Source organism: Procambarus clarkii, chromosome 7 (assembly GCF_040958095.1).
Source record: "Procambarus clarkii isolate CNS0578487 chromosome 7, FALCON_Pclarkii_2.0, whole genome shotgun sequence".
Classification (NCBI taxonomy): Eukaryota; Metazoa; Arthropoda; class Malacostraca; order Decapoda; family Cambaridae; genus Procambarus; species Procambarus clarkii.
In genome coordinates, this window is record NC_091156.1 from 40044267 (window position 1) to 40066289 (window position 22023).

Genomic DNA, 22023 nt, shown 5'->3' on the forward strand with positions numbered 1-22023 from the left:
CACCGAGCTGTTATGAAATTCTGCTCCACGGCTGTGTATCATGACTTTGTGGACCGCTATGACGGGAGAACATTTACTCTGCCTGAGGGTGGTGGTTCGGTGGTAGTGTCGGATAGGTGCAGTGAGACTACCTATGTGGCGGTTCATGGTGCTCCCTTTGAGTTCCCTGACTCTCTTCTCCAGGGTCATTTTACCCGATATGGGTGGGTCTTGAGTGTCCGAATGAATTCAGTCTCCTCCGGGCAGTGGAAGGGTATCCCGAATGGGACCTGCACTGTGGCGCTGCGCTTGAAGGACTCCATCCCTTCGTCTCTCCAGCTTCTGGGCTTCATGGTACGCATGTTCTATGGGGGTCAGCCCCGGACGTGTTTCCGGTGCGGACTCTCGGGCCATCAGGCTGCGGGATGTGATGCGAGCTGGGTTGGGCCAGTGAACCTCTTCAGGGAGGAGGACTTTCCCCCGTTGGCAGTCCCGGACCTGTCGGAAGGTGCTGCTGTGGACAGTGTTACTACCCAGTCCTCTGTGGCCCCGTTGCCGGTCTCTGATGCCAGCCTCGATGTGGCTGTGGGTGTCGGAGTGGAAGGAAGTGCATCCCCGGCTCCCGCACGACAGCCTCCCCTGCCTGCCTCGTCTCCAGTCGAGTCTCCAGTTGAGTCTCCTGTGGTGTGTGGTCTCGTGACTCCGGACGTCGAGGCTGCGCCTCGGTCTGTACTGTCTCCGGCAGCTGTGTCTTCGACCCGTGTCGACGTGCACACTGTGATGTCTCCTGCGGTGTGTGGTCCTGTTCCCCAGGTTGTTGAGGCTGCGATGTTGAGTGATCGTGCGCTGCGGGGAGTTGCACAGGCAACCAGCGGTTCTGCTACGGTGCTTTCTAGCGGAGGTGATAGTTCCGACGATCTGCGACCTGTGTCCAAGCGTTCGCGACAAGCTTTGAGTCTGTCTCCGACGTCGGGGAATTTGAGGACTCCGGGAGTTCGTCTTCTGGGGATGATGATGTGTGCGACGCTGTTGGAGTGCCTGCAGCTCCTGTGGGTCGTGTTGCAGCAGTGATGGGTCCTGTGGTGGGACTGTCGCCTGGCCCAGGTCCGGTGTCTTCTCCGGCTGCCTCCGCGTCACCGGTTGCTGGTTCCCTGGGTTGGGAGGTTGTGGCACCGGCCGAGATTGCGAGAGAGGGAGGGGACTTGGTGCCGGTTCTTACAAATGCTTCTGTTCCGGCGGCCTCCGTGCCTCTGGCGTCCATGTCTGTGCCTTCCACGCCTTTGCCCTCTGCTCAGTCATCCTTTGTTACTCCGTCCCCTGTGGTGTCGGCTCCTGCACCATCGCCCTCTGTGCTTGCATCCCCTGCGACTCCGCCCGCTCAGTTGCCGGCCTGTGTCCAGCCGACTCCTGTGCTTCAGTCCCGTGTGGTTCCACCGTCTGTATCAAAGTCCTCTGTGCGGCCTCTTCCCGTGCCTACCGCCCCCGTGGTGGAGGGAGCCAAGCTGGAGGTTCCTGACTTCATGCATCGACCACGAGGGTCACGTAGTCACGTTAACGCGCCTATGGAAATGTGGGCACAGTGGGATGCCTATCGGAAGAAGTACCCGCGTCGTTACTATCCGGATAAATATGAAGATGATTGACTGTGTGTGTGGTTCTTGCTTTGTGTTGCTTCTTTCTTTCGTTGGTTTATTGAGCTATGTATTACGGGTTCCTTTTTTTCCCCTGTTTTCTTACCTAGTTCTTGCTGGGTTATAATGCTCTAGTGTTTTTTCTTTTTTTTTTTTTACTATTTCATTGTTACCTATGTGTAAGATTCCATTTTTGTTTATGCTTATTTACGATTTGTTCTCTTATCTGTGTCCTGTTTACTGTGTTATATGTTCCAATGTTGGTTTGTGCTATACCGATTCTTTATTTTTTATTTTGATATTTTACTATGTCTTGCAAATGTGTTCTGTTTCCTTTGTTCTATGTACTGTGCTGTGTATTGCTTTGTTGTATTCCCTTGGTAATTTCCTGCATTTTCTTTAGTATGTGGTATTACCATATTCTGTTATTGTGTTCTCGATTCTGTGGTGTGTTGTGTAATTTTGTATGTGTATTCCTTGTTTATATTTTACCTCTGGTTTTATTGTGTGCTATTGTAATTACTGACGCTTTTGGCACGCCCCATCTGGGTAGTGCTGCTTTTGTTTTTGTGTGTATGTGTTCTTATGAGTTTTATGTTATTCTTTGTTTTCACTTTTGTGTTATGTTGATCGGTGTTACTTGTTATCTGTGTTGTTGTTATTCTGTGTTCTTTGTTACTCTGCTTTACTGTTTATATGGTTACTGTACGCTGTAATTGCTGTTTTAATAATAAAAAGAAAAAAACATGACTGTCAGTACCACATCCCAGGGTAAGGTGCCGACCAATGACTGTACCACACCCCAGGATAAGGTGCGGACCTGTGACTGTGTGTACCACACCCCAGGGTAAGGTGCCGACCAATGACTGTACCACACCCCAGGGTAAGATGCCGACTATAATTAAGTAACCATGTTCATGGTAGTGGGTGTTGTCTATCAGTCTAGATAACACTGCCTTGCGTTCTCTGCTGACGCTAGACAAATCTGTGGTTGATGTTCGTTTGTCTAACTTTGAAAACCTTCACTCTGCGACCTTACCTATTGATGCTGATGCTGTTTAAGATGAGAAAACCTACACATTACCACGCTTGTATTCTCAATAAAACATGTTAATGTTTACGCTTCCTTACATAGTGCACATGTAAAGATTCATTAATTGTTAGGTCCGGTTTTGGTGAGATCGCTGCGCAGTTCCCTCGTTCTCACACGTAATGACCAGTGACCCGCACACTATAGATACCAGCCACTAAAATGCGTCCTCCAATTACAGGTTATTGTCCTCTAGAGTTAAGGTTTTTACACTTATTATGGAGTAAACCCCTTTAATTTAAACGTTTTTTCAAGCCCGAAAAACAGCGAGATTTTGGGAAACAACCCGAGTTAATGTTAACAATTATTTAGACGAAGCATTCTACTGTTCTTCCTTAACATAACTTTTGTGCCTCTTTTTTCTCTATGTCAACTTACAGCTGTTTTTTTATTAGCTGTAAAAGATAGACTAAGGTTAATTAGTACACAGAATTGGTATCACTAGATGGAGGAGAGCACTTCATTAGCAGAGTTGGTAACACTGGGGTGTTGACTTGGGTGGAGCCTCAGCCAATAACAGTTCATATGTGTTGCTTGTGTTGGTGTGAGCTGTTGTGCTGCTCCTCCTCCCTCCATCAGTGTTACCTTCAGTGTCAGAAGGTGAGCTGTAGTGTATAGACGTATTTAAATTATTTTTCCTCAGGGAAGACTATAGTTAAAGTGTGAAAATAATTTAGGGACTGTATAACCGTTTTAGTAACTTCGTATAACTACAGTCTATTTGCCAAATGCAGTAGTTTTGTTGAGTCAGCAGAGTGTATTTGCACTGTATTTGTGAAAGATGCTGTGATTGGTGTAATTGTGCAATAAGAGTAGAGAAATTCACAAATGTTTGTAGTTATTGCCGACGTTGTGAGGAGGGAATATAATGTTGGAGGGACTTTGAGACGAGCAGCTCTTACTTCTCATCGCAAATATGGTTCCTGCACGCTATAAATACTACCTTCCTTGCCATGTTATATTCTGCTCTTTGTAGCGCAACTCGTTGGTGTTTGGTGTCGTGCAGGAATAGCATAACAGTACAGTGGATAGCACATTTAACCAGAGAGAATGCAATATTGATCCATCTCCATTATGGTTTAAATTGGCTTCTGTGCAGACTTCCAATAGCGGTGCGTTGAATTGGCATATTTTTAAGAAATTGCTGGTAACACGCCCCGCCAATGGCAGGGAGTTTGTATTACATTATTTAATCATTGAGGCTATCTGGATTTATTGCAGATATTAGGCCACTTAACATGATTTGTGTATTTAAAATGTATACCACCTCCTTCTTAGTCCGTCGGCTTGTGATTGAAGGTGGACTTTTAAGTTTTGTGAAGGTAATATAGCAACTGTGTAGTTGTAAGTATGCTAAGATTTTACCACCAGGTTATGGCAGTCTTAGTAAGGTTATATTTACACCTAATGCATCGTGCATATCGACCGTTGTAAGATATCTTTAATACATAATTACTAGGTTAAAAGATTAAAAATTATTAGTGCGGCATTTGTGTGATCAGATCCGATATTCCTTAAAAGTATTTCGGATTAAAGTGTAAACTTGTATGACATTATTTCAGATTATACTGTGTTTTTGAGTCTTACACAGGCAGGTGTTGCTTGGTTCAGTATGTGGTGTGGTAGGTCTGGTGACTTTAGTTTTCTCTTCCTAAACATCCCCACCCCAAGAGTGGCGACTGGTGGCGCTGGTTACGCTAGATTCCCTATTCTAAAATTATTTTTTTGAAATGACGCTTTAGTTTTTTTGGTAGAGTAGTTCTATTTACACAATTTGAATTGGAAAGTGCAGGAACCGTTGAAGCTTTGATGCCTCCCCGAACTACATAGTCTACACATCTTCCATAATATTCCCCACCTAATACCCTTGCCAAGTAATATTGTTCAAACCCCCCCCCCTTTCCCGGGGTCACGAACACACGGGTCATCGCCCGACACAGCCCTGACCACCAGTCATGTCACCCATGCTCAACCCTTCATCATCTTTGCCATCAGTTTGTAAACATGTTTTACCTCGCTGTTGTAATGCCTGACATATACCAGGTATTTTAAAGAGTTGACTGCCATAACGACCCCTGTAGTTGTACCTAGGAAGATGACTACGAAGCTGGCTAGTGGTCACCGGGTGGAGGCCATGAGCGAGGAGTGGCTGGCCAGGATGGAGGAGGAACAGACGCTCTACAACCATGGTATGATCCGCCTCAGGCCCGGAGGCTATCTCTACCCGACACTCTTCACCAAATATGCTGACACCATCTACAACTTCAAGGTGTGGTGTCATTGTTACTCTGACCCTTGAATATTGGTTATATACTTGGTCCGAGGGAGAGGGGGGGACTGTACTTGGATCCTTCGACCCTGGTATATATGTGGGTAACAATTGTATACACTTGTTCTCTCTAATGTATACTACAATAAGTTTCTCTTCAGTTCACTGAAGGTGACGTACTTGTGATGGGAATGCCCAGGTCTGGGACGACCTGGATGTTGGAGTTGGTGTGGACGATGCTTCACAACCCCGACCTCAACAACCAGAGGGCCGACCTGCCCATCTTCATCAGAGCACCGCATATAGAGTATGACATTCTTATTAGTTTATCAGTGTGATTGTCTTCGTAACGCCTGGGATCAGTGGTATAATAACTATTGTAGTCTGATTGCGCCTAGTAAATCGGTAGGATTTTTTTATTTTTAATTAGTGCTTAGCTCATTAAAGTTCTCAGAGCCCTGATTTAGATAGCTTTTCTATGGCAACTACTTTATTGTAATGTTAGTTCAGAAAGTGGCAGTAAATTCGCAAATTTGTGGACGTACCTTAGACAAAATTCTTGTAATTTTGAAGACCAGATAATATTAGCAAAGATCTTACTAATGTTCTTAAATATTTCTCGTAAATAATTTTTAACTATTTTATATCTCGGCAAAAAAAAAATGGCATTTTTGTATTTTTTGGATGAAATTTCATAAACCGGTTACACTGCTGCTTAACATTGCACCGGATGTGGATAAAATGATGTTGGCTGCTTAAGATATTTTAATCAGACCGGGTGCCAGTATATCTTTTGGCATTGCCTGTGTTAGTACTTTACGTCTTAGACCCCCTCCCCGCACAGCTCGTTGTCGCCGTGTGGGGGCTTAGTGGACGGCTGCCGGAGTGTGATGCTCCTTGGGACAGTCGTCTGTCCTTTTCTAGCCTTGTGCTCCTGCTGCCGTCCTCTCCAATTTTGCTGGGCATCTTTTCCTTTTCCTTCTGTTTCGTTTTTCTCCCCCCTCTTCTCCTATCTGCTTGCCGTTTCCTGCCGACCTTTTGCTCGTTCTGGTTCTTCCATGGACTTTTTCTATTTTGACGCCCGGGTGCTTGAGGAGGCATACTCATGCACCCGTAGAACTGCAGTACCCGATGTCGAGAGCGAGGGGAACCTTTTATTGTCAATCCCCACTTCGTCACTGAAACCGATCTCGACGGACTGTCGGTTTCTTAAGGTGGCGTTTGTGGGGCGTATACTCACGACGCACCCCTAGGAGGCCCCGACAAGATCGGCGATAGCTTCTTGTTGGGTGTCCTGCCTCTAATTGTGGCTCCATGGTGGGTGTGGAGGCACATTCGTGAGTGAATTCTTCATTTCGTCAATATAACCCCTGTTTCGGCTGCTTCTGGCTTACCTTCTCAGGCTCGTGGGGTGGGCGACCAAGCCCCCGAGTCGGTCCGTATTGGAAGACCGGGCTCTGTAGCCTCCGCTGCATTGGGCCCCGACCTTGCTCCTCCTTTTGCCTCTCTGACTCCTTCCCCTGGCTCCCCTCCCTCCTCTGTGGTTGGGTCGAGCCCCAAGCCCCCAGTGGTGACTACCTCGTCCCCTGGCGCGGCTCCTTCTCTAGTTGTAACTACTGCGCCTTTTAACCCCTCTCTCTCTGGGGGTTCTCACCGCCGTCCTCGTCACGGCCGCCCTCGCTCGATTCCTTCCAGTTCTGCTACCTATCAAGCCTTGTTTGGTCCCGCTTCGTGGGCCAAATATTTTGATCTCCTCCCTCTTGATTCTGCGCCTCCTGACGATTTCTCCCTTCATCGACATCTCATTGATTCCGTGGATGCCTCCATTACTTTCAACCCCACTCGTCTCGGTACACGTGTCGTTGCTGCTCCTTCTCAGGATGCTGCTTCCCGCTTGGCTGCCTTATCCTGCCTTGGCGAGACCCCCGTTCGGGTCTCGAAGAACGCTCAGTTGAATGCCAGTGTTGGCACTATTTTGCTCCCGCCCCATGTTGCAACCGGTGTTCGGGACCTGCGCGACTGCCACGACGATATTCGCCATATCCTCGCTGCCCAGGGCCATTCTATTCTCCAGGTGGACACGTTTACTCGTCCCCCTCGTGGTAGTCGCCGTCAACCCCTCCGGGTTGTGAAGATTACCTTTGATGGTAGGACCCTTCCACCCTCTGTCATTCTTGCTGGTGCCAGGTGCTCTGTCCAGGAGTACATTCCTTCTCCTCGGCTCTGCAACAAGTGCTGGAGGTTTGGGCATGGTGCCCTCCGCTGCTCCGGGACTGTCTCTCTCTGTCCTTTGTGTGGTGGCGAAGGTCACTCTAAGTCGGAGTGCACTTCTCCCCAGGCTCGTTGCCTCAACTGCGGTGAGGCCCATCCTACCTTCTCCCGTGCGTGTGTCCATTACAAGCTTGAGGCAGCCGTCCTCAACCTGAAGCACCGGGAGCGTTTATCTTTTCCTGAGGCGAGGCGCCAGGTTCGCCGGCTCCCGCCTTATGCTAATATCTCTTATGCTCGCGTGTTGCGCTCTTCCTCTCCTCGTCCTTCCCGCCTTCCTCAGACTCACAACCGTTTCCGGGCCTTGGACCCTGATGCGCCCACTGCCCCCTCCTCTGTTCCTTTGGGTTCTCTCCCGAAGGATCCTCCTCCTGGTCCTCTGTCTGGGGTTCCCCTTCCTTCTACCCGGTCTGTCGTGTCTTCTGTGTCTTCTTCCTCGTCCCCCTCCGATCCTCCTTCCCATCCTCTTCCTCCATCTATTGGCTCTCCCCACCGCCTGTCGGTGCGGGCGGATGTCCATCGCTCTCCTAACGGCCGTCGTGTGTGCTCTCGTTCGGCTTCTCCTGTTGAGACACTGGAATCCGTTGCCCGGTACGTAGTTGCTGGGACACCGGTCTCTTTAAGTCAGAAGCGTAAGCCTGGCTCCTCTCCTTCCTCTTCCCCGGTGGGTAAGAAGGCTTCGCTTTCTTCCTCAGCTCCTCCTTCTGGCTCTGTTGCTCCTTCCCCTCCCGTTTCAGTGCTTGCGCCCCCTGTTCCTGCTATGGAGGTTTCTTTGGCCCCTGCTTCCCTTTCGGTTGCTGCTCTTGCTGGGGTGCGCTCCCCTCTTTCTACTCTCCCTCCTCCTGCTGCTGTCCTTGACGGCTCCTCTCCGTTGTCTCCTAATCTTCCTCCTCCTCCTCCAGACCCTGCCCGCCCACCTCTGCTCTGTTCTCCCGTTTCCTTCCCTCCGTCTTTGCTCAGTTTACCCATGCCCCCTAACCCTGACTTTGCTGACTCTAATCCCGACCCTGATATTCTTTAACGTGCTCTGTTGCTCTTTCGCCTTTGTTTCTTCCTTGTTCTCTGTTTTTGTCCTTTCTCTTCTCGTCGTTGTCTATTCTTCAATGGAACGTTAGAGGTTATTACGCCAATTTCCTCGAACTCCAACTTCTGATTTCGCGGTTTTCGCCCCTTTGTGTCTGTCTCCAGGAGCCAATGCTTGGTGCTCGTCCGGGTCGTTTTCGTGGCTATTCCTTTCTCTCCCCCCACCCCCCCCCCAGCCATTGCTGGGGCTTCTAATTCTTCTGCTCTTTTGATTCGGGCTGATGTTCCCTTTGTTCCTTTACTTTTTCCTTCGCCTCTCCATTGTTCTGCTGCTCGTATCTTTGTGGGGAAATGGTACACAGTTTGTTCCATTTATCTCCCCCCGAGTGTCCCGCTCTCTCTTCCTGATTTGAAACACCTCCTGGACTCCTTGCCGGAGCCTGTGCTCCTGCTGGGTGACTTCAATTGTCGTCATTCTCTTTGGGGTGACGTTCTGACGAATACCCGGGGTCGCCTCCTTGAGCCGTTTCTCCTCTCTTCTTCCCTGTCTCTTCTGAATTCTGGTGAGCCCACTCATTTGGACTCTCGGACTCGCACCCTTTCTTGTCTTGATCTTTCTCTCTGCTCTTCTTCTCTTTACTTAGATTTCACGTGGCAGGTTCTTGATGACCTCCATGGAAGTGATCATTTCCCCATCCTTGTTTCCTTTTTCTCTTTTCGCCCTTCCCTCTCTTTCCCTAGGTGGCAGTTTGCTAAGGCAGACTGGACCCTGTTTACCCTCAGTGCTGCTCTCCCTGACCTCTCCCTTCTGCCTCTCTCTCGCGCTCTCCTCCTTTTTTATGACACTGTCTTCAACGCTGCCCTCCGCTCTATTCCTCGCTCTTCCTCTCGGGGTCCACGGAAATGCGTTCCCTGGTGGAATGCGGACTGTGCTCGGGCTGTCCGCTGTAAGCGTGCAGCCTGGAAGAGGCCCCGCCGTAGGCAGACGACCGATTTTCTTTTCTTTCGGAAAGCGAGTGCGGTTGCCCGTAGGGCCATCCGTACGGCTAAACGTGACTGTTGGGCATCTTATGTCTCAACAATTACGTCCGAGACCCCTCTGGCCCAGATCTGGAAGCGTATCCGCAAGATAGCGGGTAAGTTCGTTCCCGATGTTTCACCGGTCCTTCACCTCCATGATACTCTTGTGGCGGACCCGTTGCAGGTCGCTTCCGAACTGGGTTCCAACTTTTCTTCTGTTAGCTCTGGTCTTCATCTTCCCCAATCTTTCCTTCTTCATAAACCTGTCCTTGAGTCTCGTCCTTTAGATTTCTGCACTCATCTTCAGCTTCCCTATAATGATCCCTTCTCTCTCTCTGAACTTCGTTCTGCCCTGGCCCTCTGCGGTTCTACGGCGGCGGGCTCCGATGGTATTCATTATGAGATGCTTCGCCATCTCCCTCCGAGCACGTCTCAGTATTTGCTGAGTCTGTATAATCGGATCTGGGAGTCGTCGTCAGTCCCTGAGGACTGGCTCGATGCCGTTGTCCTCCCTGTTCGCAAACCGGGGTCTCTGGGTACTTCCCCTAAGGACTTTCGCCCTATTGCTCTCACAAGTTGTGTCTGCAAACTCTCTGAACGTATGGTTAACGTTCGTCTGATGTGGTTCCTGGAACACCATCACCTCCTCTCCCCTTCTCAATTTGGTTTCCGCAAGTGCCGCAGCACGACAGATGTCCTGGTGAACTTGGAGGTCTATATTCGTACTGCTTTTGCTGCGAAGACCTCCGTTGTTGCCGTCCTTTTTGACCTAGAAAAGGCTTACGACACCACTTGGCGTTATCATATCCTATCTCAACTTCATTCTTTTGGCCTTCGTGGTCATCTCCCTCTCTTTCTCCGCAGCTTCCTCTCTCGTCGTTCCTTTCGGGTGCGCCTTGGTACCGCTCTCTCTCCCTCTTTTCAGCAGTACGAAGGTGTGCCCCAGGGTAGTGTTCTGAGCAGCACTATTTTTCTTGTTGCCCTCAATGGTCTTCTTTCCTCTCTTCCTTCTGGTGTCTTCTCCGCTCTCTATGTCGATGATCTTACCCTTTGTTGTCAGGGTGATGATTCGCCTCTCCTTCAACGCCGGCTTCAACTTGGAATTGATGCCGTGTCGTCTTGGGCCACAGGTCATGGCTTCAAGTTCTCTACTTCTAAGACTTGTGCCATGACTTTTACGCGGAAACGGGTTGTTCTTCGTCCCTCTTTGTCACTTTATGGTCATCCCCTTGAATACAAAGATTCCGCGAAGCTTTTGGGGTTATTCCTTGACACTCGTTTGTCTTGGTCTCCCCATATCTCTTACCTCCGTGTTGAGTGCTCTAAGGCCCTTACCCTCCTTCGGGTCTTGTCCCATTCTTCTTGGGGGGGCAGATAGGCGCACTCTCCTTGCTTTACATTCCTCTCTCGTCCTGTCTAAGCTCGATTATGGTTGCCCTGCTTACTCGTCTGCTTCTCCTTCTACTCTTCGCCGTCTTGATGCTTTGCACCATACTGGGTTGCGCCTCAGTTCTGGTGCCTTCCGTTCGACTCCCATCCTTAGCTTGTATGTTGACACTGGCTTCCTGTCTCTCCAGGACCGCCGTGATCGCTACTGTCTTCGCTATCTTGCGCGGTCCTTGCAACATCCTTCCTCTCGCCTCTGTCGTGCTTTAACTTTTACCCCTCCTGCGGTTCCTGTTCCTCTTCACCACCTCCCTCTTTCTGTCCGGTTATCTCGCCTACAGGATTCTCTCTCCGTTCGTATTTCTGATGTTTCTCCTCGTGTTGTTCCTTCTTTGCCCCCGTGGAGGGTCCCTCTTCCGCGGTTTTGTACTTCCTTGACCCGTATCACTAAAGCTTTTACCCCTCCTACGGTTCTAAAACGCCTTTTCCTCGAGCACTTTTCTTCTCACTCCCGCTCCGTTTCTGTCTTCACCGATGGGTCTAAGTCAGCGGACGGTGTTGGCTACTCTGTTGTTTTTCCTGATCGCACTTGTATGTGTCGCTTGCCTCCGGAGACTAGCATCTTTACAGCAGAACTTTATGCTATTCTCTATGCTCTTCGTCTCCTGCTTTCTCGTTGTCAGTCTTCCTTTGTGGTTGTTGTTGACTCTCGTAGTGCCCTCATGGCTCTCGGGTCCTTTAATCCGGTTCATCCAGTAGTTGTCGAGATCCAGCATTGGCTGCTTCTCGTTCACAGTAAATTTAAGTCGGTTGAGTTTTGTTGGGTTCCCAGCCATATTGGTGTGTCTTTAAATGAGCGTGCGGATGCTGCCGCTAAGGAAGCTGTCCGCTCTTGTCCCATCTCTCGTAAAGGCATTCCGTATTCCGACTTTTACCCAGTTATCCATTCCTCAGTCCTTACCCGTTGGCAGGCTTCTTGGTTGTCTGTTACTGGTAACAAGCTACGTACTCTTAAATGTTGTGTTTCCTCGTGGCCGTCCTCCTTCCACCGTAACCGGCGGTGGGAAACAGCTCTGGCGAGGTTGCGTATTGGCCATACTCGCTTAACCCATGGTCACTTGATGGAGCGCCGCCCTGCTCCTTATTGTCCTAGTTGCATTGTCCCTCTTACGGTCGTGCATGTCCTTCTTGAATGTCCTGACTTCCAGGACGAGCGTGTCTTGCTTTCCGACCGCCCCTCGCGGTCACCTGTCCCTCGATAGAATTCTTGGTGACTCGGATACTTTTGATATCGTTCGCCTTATGAGTTTTTGTTCTTGTATTGGCATCCTTGGTGATATTTAGCGCCCTCTGATTATTTTGCGTATTTGATGGTGCTACATAGCCTTCCCTGTTTGGTGCCTTCTTTTGATAATTACTTACTTACTTACGTTCTTAGACTAGACCCAAGTTGGTTTGTTCAACGGTTGTTCAGATTAGTGCATGCAATTTTTTTTTTTTGGGGGGGGGGGGGGCGGGGAGGGGAATTATCTGGGGACATAATGGTTATTAAGACTATATATAACTTGGGAGGGGTCAAGACGCATTTTTGCGAGAGTTTGTACTTTTCTGTAATACAGCCTCGCCCCAGCTTGATTGTGAAATTAGATAATGCATTAGGCTCAAATACCGGTTACCTTCTACTTAAGTCTTGTTTCACTGCATCATTTCTTCCGCCTCTAGAGTTGTGTGAACATTGTTGCTAATTGTTATTAGTGGGGAAAAAGGGGGTTGGGGATTGTAAATTCATTAACAGATTTATATTTAAGGCGGTGCTGGGCGAAGAGATTTTTTATAAAATGTTTGGTGGACAGAGGGGCTGGCGGACTAAATACTAGTGGTTGCCAAAAATAAATTTAACCTATAAATAACTTGCCGTCATAAATTTTTGATACGTTACTACTGGTTGGGATGCTTACCCTGGCTACACTGTTAAATGCATTTCTAAAGTCACTTGAGCCTATTATCTTAAGCTTTAGCGACTAACTAAATTGTACCTATGTTGGTATATATACCAAATGGGTATTTGGACCAGTTATCTTCATGATTGGTCCAAATACTTTGGCTCCATACTGTAATTACATAAATTCGGGTCTTGCGTGTGAAACAATCGCTTCGGATGTCTTGTGTAAATATTTCTCTCCTAACACTGTGTTTGTGTGTATGTGTGAGCTAAATTAAAGACTCGGGTGATTAGTTCTCTTAATCATTGTTGGATAATCCTGTTTACCATTGATGCCAAACTGTCCTAAATTTACTTTTCACTCGCACACTACATTGTTGTTTACACGGAAATGGTACTTTTGACAAACCCATCCCTCCCTGTATTGGGAGTACTTACAGGAAGGATGAGGACAATAGCACATGCAGACGTACAACTTGATAAGAAAAGTAGGAATAGATACTATTGAATTTAGAAAAAAAAAATTTCTACTTTAGTTGCTAAGACGACTAACCTTACCTAAATCTATGTTTAATTAAATGTGCTATACTAGGCATTGGAATATTTTTAAATATTTTCGGACTAAAAAGTGACTAGTGGAAAAAATCTACCCAATTGCTTAGATCGTCATTCTTTGTAATATGGTGCACATGGTTTTTGTACGTATCTTAATAGGAGAATGGGTTGGACACAATAAGTAGTACAAGGTCTGATATTGTGGCAGAATATAGGGCGTGGGTATAGGTCATATTAGTTGTAAAGTGAAGTCTAATATTGTTTTAAGATGGTGATAGTTTTGTGACAATTAGCTTTTGGTATAAATGTCTACGTAACCTAGTTTGCGCACGTGATGTTAATGCGTGCTTGACTGTGAAGTTGTTGCCCTCAACAGTTAAGTTTAAAAAAAATCATGTGATTAGTTAAGAACCATTCGGGTATCAGTTGCAATGTATGAAGGATCCTATATTTGTGCTGCTGGATGGGTTTATATAAAGAAATGTTACCAGAACTTATCGCATAACTGATGAATGGTTTAAGAAACGACTTAAATGTATTAATTCTGAAGCAATAAATTAATTCTAGTTCTGGTAAAGTTTAGTAATTGTAGTAATAACATTCCAGCTTTGACATGATGCTTGACAGAAAGACCATAAGAAGCACTGTTGAGAATCCTCAGCAGATGACAGAAATGTTTCTTCAAATGTGTCCAGGGAAGAAGGTAGAAGACGGAGTGTTTCTGCAGATTAGCGAGGCTTTACCTGCTCCTTGAGTGATGAAGACCCACCTGCCCAGCACCCTCCTGCCGCTTACCCTTCCTCTAACCACGAAGGTCAGAGTTGGCTACTGTAATCCAATGGTTTTATGGGAATAAAACGGTTTGATTTGCCATCACTGCTTCATGGAGCATACAGGAAAATCTGCGACTGTAATCAAACGATTAAGATGTTAGTTAAAATAGGTACAAAAGATAAAATGTTCGGTAAAATGTCATCTAATTCAGCAGTTCCTAATGCTTCATTTTAAGTTTAATGTTTCAATCTAAATATTGGGAAGACTGTTTCCTTAAATAACTGGATCTAATTTTAAATGTGGGAGCTGTGTAGTAGACATGAATTGACCTTCCTTTCCCTCCTCGAGCCCCTACTACCTTTGGTTTACCTGTTGACAGGTTTTCCAATAACCCCACATCATCCCTGTCTGGTCCATTGTTTCTGTGAGGGGGGAGTTTGGTGGGCGGCTGCCGCCGGAGTGTAATACTCATTGGGACAGTCCTCTATCCTTTTGTGGCCTTGTGCTCCTGCTGTTATCCTCACGAATTCTGCAGGGCGACTTTTCCTTTTCCTTATGTTTCGTTTTTCTCCCTCTTCTCCTTTCCAATTATTTGCTGCAGACTTTTTGCCTGTTTTGACTATTCTTTTTGGCCTTCTTTTGATTTGTCGCCCAAGTTTTTGAGGCATACTCTTGCACCCGTTGAATTGTGGTAGCCACGTCGCGAGCGAGGATATGCTTTCATTGTCAATCTTTCTTTCGTCGCTGAACCTGATCTTGACAGACTGACGGTTCTTAAGGTGGTGTTTTTGAAGTGTGTACTCGTGACACACCCCTAGAGGGCCCCCGGCAAGATTGGCAACATGTCTCTTGTTGGGTGTCCTGCCTCTAATTGTGGCTGTGGGGGCACATTCGTGAATGAAGGTCTTTACTCTAGCTTTGTCACATTCAGCTTCTCTTCTACCTTCTCAAGCTCGTGGGAGTGGGCGACCAAGCCCCCGACTCAGATTGTTGGAAGACCGGGCTCTGTACGCTCCAGCTGCATTGTGCCCCGACCTTGCTCCTCCTTTGACCCTCCTTATTACTCCCTTTGACTCCACTTCCTCCTCTGTAGTTGGGTCGGGCCACAAGCCTACAGTGGGAACCGCCCCATCCACCGTTCTTGCTTGCTTTCTAACTTGCTGATATATTACCGTGATATCGAGTCTGAACATGCCATGAAAGTTGAAACTGGAGTTCAGGATCTTGGGGTACTTGAAATCTTAACGTATATGGCTGCTCCCCCTCCTTGTCTACCATGAGAAATGGTAGAAGTCGGTTTGATATTCGGCTAATAGTTCTGTTTTCTACATTCATCCTTGTTTCGTAAAGTGCAAAATTATCTAGTTTGTTCAGATAAGAGCACTTAAATAGCATATTCAGTTTTTTACTCTTAACTGTTCGTATAATATACCTTAGGTGTTTTATTTTGAAGCTCTTCTCCTTCCATGTACGTTTTGCCAATTAATCCCCCCCCCCCCACCAGCACAAAAGTTTACTGCCCCCTTCATGTCAATTCCCATACCACTAACAAGTGTAACCAAAAACAAACTCCTCCAACCATGTTTCCAACGAGTTGGCAGCCGCAACAACCCCAGTTCTAGATAAATGCACCCAATCCCAAGCATACATGCCATTTCTTTAAGTGTTCAGGTACCAATGAATGATATTGCATTTGATTTAAAATGTCAGGTCGGTAATTAAGTCCTCGACAACCATAAATTTCGAACTCCCTTACTTGGAAGAATGCCACATATGATTGGGAGTCATGCCTTGCTCCTAACTAATTATATGGCGGTCTTTAACCTCTGTATCAGTTCCTAACTCATCCTACAGCACTTCCACCTGCACTCATAAAAATGAGTTTCCATCTCCTTCCATATCATACTTGTTTACTATATCCCTGCTAAGTATACTATATTTACTACTATCCCTGGATAGTAAACCCTTAATTAACCTGTTCCTCCTCCTGACACAAGGCTCTATCCAAATACCTTGCCTGGGAATCTCCCACAACCAAAATTCACTTGGCTGCTACTTTTACTTGGTGAGCAGATTGAGGGACCGGCGCTCATTTTGTTGTCTTGCCTTTCAGGCAAACATATGGCTCCCTACAGTACTTTTAGCTCTTATGCTGTGTTGGAAGGAAGTTTTAGAACATGGGTAGGAAGCTTTGCCAGTCTCTTCTTAAGACCCCCTGTCCTTTACGACATTGAAAGGAAATGTCTCATCCTGCGTTTCGTCTTGACATTGTTTCAGCTGTCATACTTCCTCCTGTAGGAAATCTGTCTTAAAGATCTCCGCGTAGATTCATCAGTTCCTTAACTACACCTCTGCCACGCCGTGTGGGGGCTTCGTGGGCGGCTGCCGGAGTGTGATGCTCCTTGGGACAGTCCTCTGTCCTTTTCTAGCCTTCTGCTCCTGCTGCCGTCCTCTCCAATTCTCCTGGGCACCTTTTCCTTTTCCTTCTGTTTCGTTTTTCTCCCCCCTCTTCTCCTATCTGCTTGCCGTTTCCTGCCGACCTTTTGCTCGTTCTGGTTCTTCCCTTGGACTTCTTCTATTTTGACGCCCGGGTGCTTGAGGAGGCATACTCATGCACCCGTAGAACTGCAGTACCCGACGTAGAGAGCGAGGGAAACCTTTTATTGTCAATCCCCACTTCGTCACTGAACCCGATCTCGACGGACTGTCGGTTTCTTAAGGTGGCGTTTGTGGGGCGTATACTCACGACGCACCCCTAGGAGGCCCTGACAAGATCGGCGATAGCTTCTTGTTGGGTGTCATGCCTCTAATTGTGGCTCCATGGTGGGTGTGGGGGCACATTCGTGAATGAATTCTTCTTTTCGTCAAGATGATAACCCCTGTTTCGGCTGCTTCTGGCTTACCTTCTCAGGCTCGTGGGGTGGGCGACCAAGCCCCCGAGTCGGTCCGTATTGGAAGACCGGGCTCTGTAGCCTCCGCTGCATTGGGCCCCGACCTTGCTCCTCCTTTGGCCTCTCTGACTCCTTCCCCTGGCTCCCCTCCCTCCTCTGTGGTTGGGTAGAGCCCCAAGCCCCCAGTGGTGACTACCTCGTCCCCTGGCGCGGCTCCTTCTCTAGTTGTAACTACTGTGCCTTTTAACCCCTCTCTCTTGGGGGTTCTCACCGCTGTCCTCGTCACGGCCGCCCTCGCTCGATTCCTTCCAGTTCTGCTACCTATCAAGCCTTGTTTGGTCCCGCTTCGTGGGCCAAATATTTTGATCTTCTCCCTCTTGATTCTGCGCCTCCTGACGATTACTCCCTCCATCGGCATCTCATTGATTCCGTGGATGCCTCCATTACTTTCAACCCCACTCGTCTCGGTACACGTGTCGTTGCTGCTCCTTCTCAGGATGCTGCTTCCCGCTTGGCTGCCTTATCCTGCCTTGGCGAGACCCCCGTTCAGGTCTCGAAGAACGCTCAGTTGAATGCCAGTGTTGGCACTATTTTGCTCCCGCCCCATGTTGCGACCGGTGTTCGGGACCTGCGCGACTGCCACGACGATATTCGACATATCCTCGCTGCCCAGGGCCATTCTATTCTCCAGGTGGACACGTTTACTAGTCCCCCTCGTGGTAGTCGCCGTCAACCCCTCCGGGTTGTGAAGATTACCTTTGATGGTAGGACCCTTCCACCCTCTGTCATTCTTGCTGGTGCCAGGTGCTCTGTCCAGGAGTACATTCCTTCTCCTCGGCTCTGCAACAAGTGCTGGAGGTTTGGGCATGGTGCCCTCCGCTGCTCCGGGACTGTCTCTCTCTGTCCTTTGTGTGGTGGCGAAGGTCACTCTAAGTCGGAGTGCACTTCTCCCCAGGCTCGTTGCCTCAACTGCGGTGAGGCCCATCCTACCTTCTCCCGTGCGTGTGTCCATTACAAGCTTGAGGCAGCCGTCCTCAACCTGAAGCCCCGGGAGCGTTTATCTTTTCCTGAGGCGAGGCGCCAGGTTCGCCGGCTCCCGCCTTATGCTAATATCTCTTATGCTCGCATGTTGCGCTCTTCCTCTCCTCGTCCTTCCCGCCTTCCTCAGACTCGCAACCGTTTCCGGGCCTTGGACCCTGATGCGCCCACTGCCCCCTCCTCTGTTCCTTTGGGTTCTCTCCCGAAGGATCCTCCTCCTGGTCCTCTGTCTAGGGTTCCCCTTCCTTCTACCCGGTCTGTCGTGTCTTCTGTGTCTTCTTCCTCGTCCCCCTCCGATCCTCCTTCCCATCCTCTTCCTCCGTCTATCGGCTCTCCCCACTGCCTGTCGGTGCGGGCGGATGTCCATCGCTCTCCTACCGGCCGTCGTGTGTGCTCTCGTTCGGCTTCTCCTGTTGAGACACTGGAATCCGTTGCCCGGTACGTAGTTGCTGGGACACCGGTCTCTTTAAGTCAGAAGCGTAAGCCTGGCTCCTCTTCTTCCTCTTCCCCGGCGGGTAAGAAGGCTTCGCTTTCTTCCTCGGCTCCTTCTGGCTCTGTTGCTCCTTCCCCTCCCGTTTCAGTGCTTGCGCCCCCTGTTCCTGCTATGGAGGTTTCTTTGGCCCCTGCTTCCCTTTCGGTTGCTGCTCTTGCTGGGGTGCGCTCCCCTCTTTCTACTCTCCCTCCTCCTGCTGCTGTCCTTGACTGCTCCTCTCCGTTGTCTCCTCCTCTTCCTCCTCCTCAGGACCCTGCCCGCCCACCTCTGATCTGTTATCCCGTTTCCTTCCCTCCGTCTTTGCTCAGTTTACCCATGCCCCCTAACCCTGACTTTGCTGACCCTGATCCCGACCCTGATATTCTTTAACGTGCTCTGTTGCTCTTTCGCCTTTGTTTCTTCCTTGTTCTCTGTTTTTGTCCTTTCTCTTCTCGTCGTTGTCCATTCTTCAATGGAACGTTCGAGGTTATTACGCCAATTTCCTCGAACTCCAACTTCTGATTTCGCGGTTTTCGCCCCTTTGTGTCTGTCTCCAGGAGCCAATGCTTGGTGCTCGTCCTGGTCGTTTTCGTGGCTATTCCTTTCTCTCCCCCCCCCCCCCAGCCATTGCTGGGGCTTCTAATTCTTCTGCTCTCTTGATTCGGGCTGATGTTCCCTTTGTTCCTTTACTTTTTCCTTCGCCTCTCCATTGTTCTGCTGCTCGTATCTTTGTGGGGAAATGGTACACAGTTTGTTCCATTTATCTCCCCCCCCGAGTGTCCCGCTCTCTTCCTGTTTTGAAACACCTCCTAGACTCCTTGCCGGAGCCTGTGCTCCTGCTGGGTGACTTCAATTGTCGTCATTCTCTTTGGGGTGAGGTTCTGACGAATACCCGGGGTCGCCTCCTTGAGCCGTTTCTCCTGTCTTCTTCACTGTCTCTTCTGAATTCTGGTGAGCCCACTCATTTGGACTCTCGGACTCGCACCCTTTCTTGTCTTGATCTTTCTCTCTGCTCTTCTTCTCTTTACTTAGATTTCACGTGGCAGGTTCTTGATGACCTCCATGGAAGTGATCATTTCCCGATCCTTGTTTCCTTTTTCTCTTTTCGCCCTTCCCTCTCTTTCCCTAGGTGGCAGTTTGCTAAGGCAGACTGGACCCTATTTACCCTCAGTGCTGCTCTCTCTGACCTCTCCCTTCTGCCTCTCTCTCGCGCTCTCCTCCTTTTTCATGACACCGTCTTCAACGCTGCCCTCCGCTCTATTCCTCGCTCTTCCTCTCAGGGTCCACGGAAGTGCGTTCCCTGGTGGAATGCGGACTGTGCTCGGGCTGTCCGCTGTAAGCGTGCAGCCTGGAAGAGGCACCGCCGTAGGCAGACGACCGATTCTTTTCTTTTCTTTCGGAAAGCGAGTGCGGTGGCCCGTAGGGCCATCCGTACGGCTAAACGTGAATGTTGGGCATCTTATGTCTCAACAATTACGTCCGAGACCCCTCTGGCCCAGATCTGGAAGCGTATCCGCAAGATAGCGGGTAAGTTCGTTCCCGATGTTTCACCGGTCCTTCACCTCCATGATACTCTTGTGGCGGACCCGTTGCAGGTCGCTTCCGAACTGGGTTCCCACTTTTCTTCTGTTAGCTCTGGTCTTCATCTTCCCCAATCTTTCCTTCTTCGTAAACCTGTCCTCGAGTCTCGTCCTTTAGATTTCTGCACTCATCTTCAGCTTCCCTATAATGATCCCTTCTCTCTCTGAACTTCGTTCTGCCCTGGCCCTCTGTGGTTCTACGGCGGCGGGCTCCGATGGTATTCATTATGAGATGCTTCGCCATCTCCCTCCGAGCACGTCTCGGTATTTACTGAGTTTGTATAATCGGATCTGGGAGTCGTCGTCAGTCCCTGAGGACTGGCTCGATGCCGTTGTCACCCCTATTCGCAAACCGGGGTCTCTGGGTACTTCCCCTAAGGACTTTCGCCCTATTGCTCTCACAAGTTGTGTCTGCAAACTCTCTGAACGTATGGTTAACGTTCGTCTGATGTGGTTCCTGGAACACCATCACCTCCTCTCCCCTTCTCAATTTGGTTTCCGCAAGTGCCGCAGCACGACAGATGTCCTGGTGAACTTGGAGGTCTATATTCGTCCTGCTTTTGCTGCGAAGACCTCCGTTGTTGCCGTCCTTTTTGACCTAGAAAAGGCTTACGACACTACTTGGCGTTATCATATCCTATCTCAACTTCATTCTTTTGGCCTTCGTGGTCATCTCCCTCTTTCTCCGCAGCTTCCTCTCTCGTCGTTCCTTTCGGGTGCGCCTTGGTACCGCTCTCTCTCTTTTCAGCAATACGAAGGTGTGCCCCAGGGTAGTGTTCTGAGCACTACTCTTTTTCTGGTTGCCCTCAATGGTCTTCTTTCCTCTCTTCCTTCTGGTGTCTTCTCCGCTCTCTATGTCGATGATCTTACCCTTTGTTGTCAGGGTGATGATTCGCCTCTCCTTCAACGCCGGCTTCAACTTGCAATTGATGCCGTGTCGTCTTGGGCCACAGGTCATGGCTTCAAGTTCTCTACTTCTAAGACTTGTGCCATGACTTTTACGCGGAAACGGGTTGTTCTTCGTCCCTCTTTGTCACTTTATGGTCATCCCCTTGAATACAAAGATTCCGCGAAGCTTTTGGGGTTATTCCTTGACACTCGTTTGTCTTGGTCTCCCCATATCTCTTACCTCCGTGTTGAGTGCTCTAAGGCCCTTACCCTCCTTCGGGTCTTGTCCCATACTTCTTGGGGGGCAGATAGGCGCACTCTCTCCTTGCTTTACATTCATCTCTCGTCCTGTCTAAGCTCGATTATGGTTGCCCTGCTTACTCGTCTGCTTCTCCTTCTACTCTTCGCCGTCTTGATGCTTTGCACCATACTGGGTTGCGCCTCGGTTCTGGTGCCTTTCGTTCGACTCCCATCCTTAGCTTGTATGTTGACACTGGCTTCCTGTCTCTCCAGGACCGCCGTGATCGCTACTGTCTTCGCTATCTTGCGCGGTCCTTGCAACATCCTTCCTCTCGCCTCTGTCGTGCTTTAACTTTTACCCCTCCTGCGGTTCCTGTTCCTCTTCACCACCTCCCTCTTTCTGTCCGGTTATCTCGCCTACAGGATTCTCTCTCCGTTCGTATTTCTGATGTTTCTCCTCGTGTTCCTTCTTTGCCCCCGTGGAGGGTCCCTCTTGCGCGGTTTTGTACTTCCTTGACCCGTATCACTAAAGCTTTTACCCCTCCTACGGTTCTAAAACGCCTTTTCCTCGAGCACTTTTCTTCTCACTCCCGCTCCGTTTCTGTCTTCACCGATGGGTCTAAGTCAGCGGACGGTGTTGGCTACTCTGTTGTTTTTCCTGATCGCACTTATATGTGTCGCTTGCCTCCGGAGACTAGCATCTTTACAGCGGAACTTTATGCTATTCTCTCTGCTCTTCGTCTCCTGCTTTCTCGTTGTCAGTCTTCCTTTGTGGTTGTTGTTGACTCTCGTAGTGCCCTCATGGCTCTCGGGTCCTTTAATCCGCTTCATCCAGTAGTTGTCGAGATCCAGCATTGGCCGTTTCTCGTTCACAGTAAATTTAAGTCGGTTGAGTTTTGTTGGGTTCCCAGCCATATTGGTGTGTCTTTAAATGAGCGTGCGGATGCTGCCGCTAAGGAAGCTGTCCGCTCTTGTCC

The 22023-nt window shown here is 49.0% G+C and overlaps 2 protein-coding genes across 2 annotated transcripts; both read left to right on the forward strand.

Annotated features, from left to right (window-relative positions):
- Window positions 1–1049: 1049 nt before the first annotated feature.
- Window positions 1050–1622, forward strand: LOC123747865 (uncharacterized). Its single transcript, XM_045730076.2, has one exon. It carries the CDS (start codon window positions 1050–1052, stop codon window positions 1620–1622), a length of 573 nt encoding a protein of 190 aa, XP_045586032.2.
- A 1557-nt stretch (window positions 1623–3179) lies between these two features.
- Window positions 3180–13917, forward strand: LOC123747866 (uncharacterized). Its single transcript, XM_069315584.1, has 4 exons — window positions 3180–3300; window positions 4782–4969; window positions 5131–5276; window positions 13770–13917. Exons 2-4 carry the CDS (start codon window positions 4796–4798, stop codon window positions 13915–13917), a joined length of 468 nt encoding a protein of 155 aa, XP_069171685.1. The 5' UTR covers window positions 3180–3300; window positions 4782–4795.
- The last annotated feature ends 8106 nt before the right edge of the window (window positions 13918–22023 follow it).

What these genes read in the sequence shown, in the direction of transcription:
- LOC123747865 (XM_045730076.2), top strand. Translation starts at nt 1,050, where the DNA reads ATGGGTCCTGTGGTGGGACTGTCGCCTGGCCCAGGTCCGGTGTCTTCT.
- LOC123747866 (XM_069315584.1), top strand. Translation starts at nt 4,796, where the DNA reads ATGACTACGAAGCTGGCTAGTGGTCACCGGGTGGAGGCCATGAGCGAG. An exon ending in ACACCATCTACAACTTCAAG is followed by an intron (nt 4,970 to 5,130) that starts GTGTGGTGTCAT and finishes GTTTCTCTTCAG; the next exon opens with TTCACTGAAGGTGACGTACT. An exon ending in ATCAGAGCACCGCATATAGA is followed by an intron (nt 5,277 to 13,769) that starts GTATGACATTCT and finishes ATAACATTCCAG; the next exon opens with CTTTGACATGATGCTTGACA.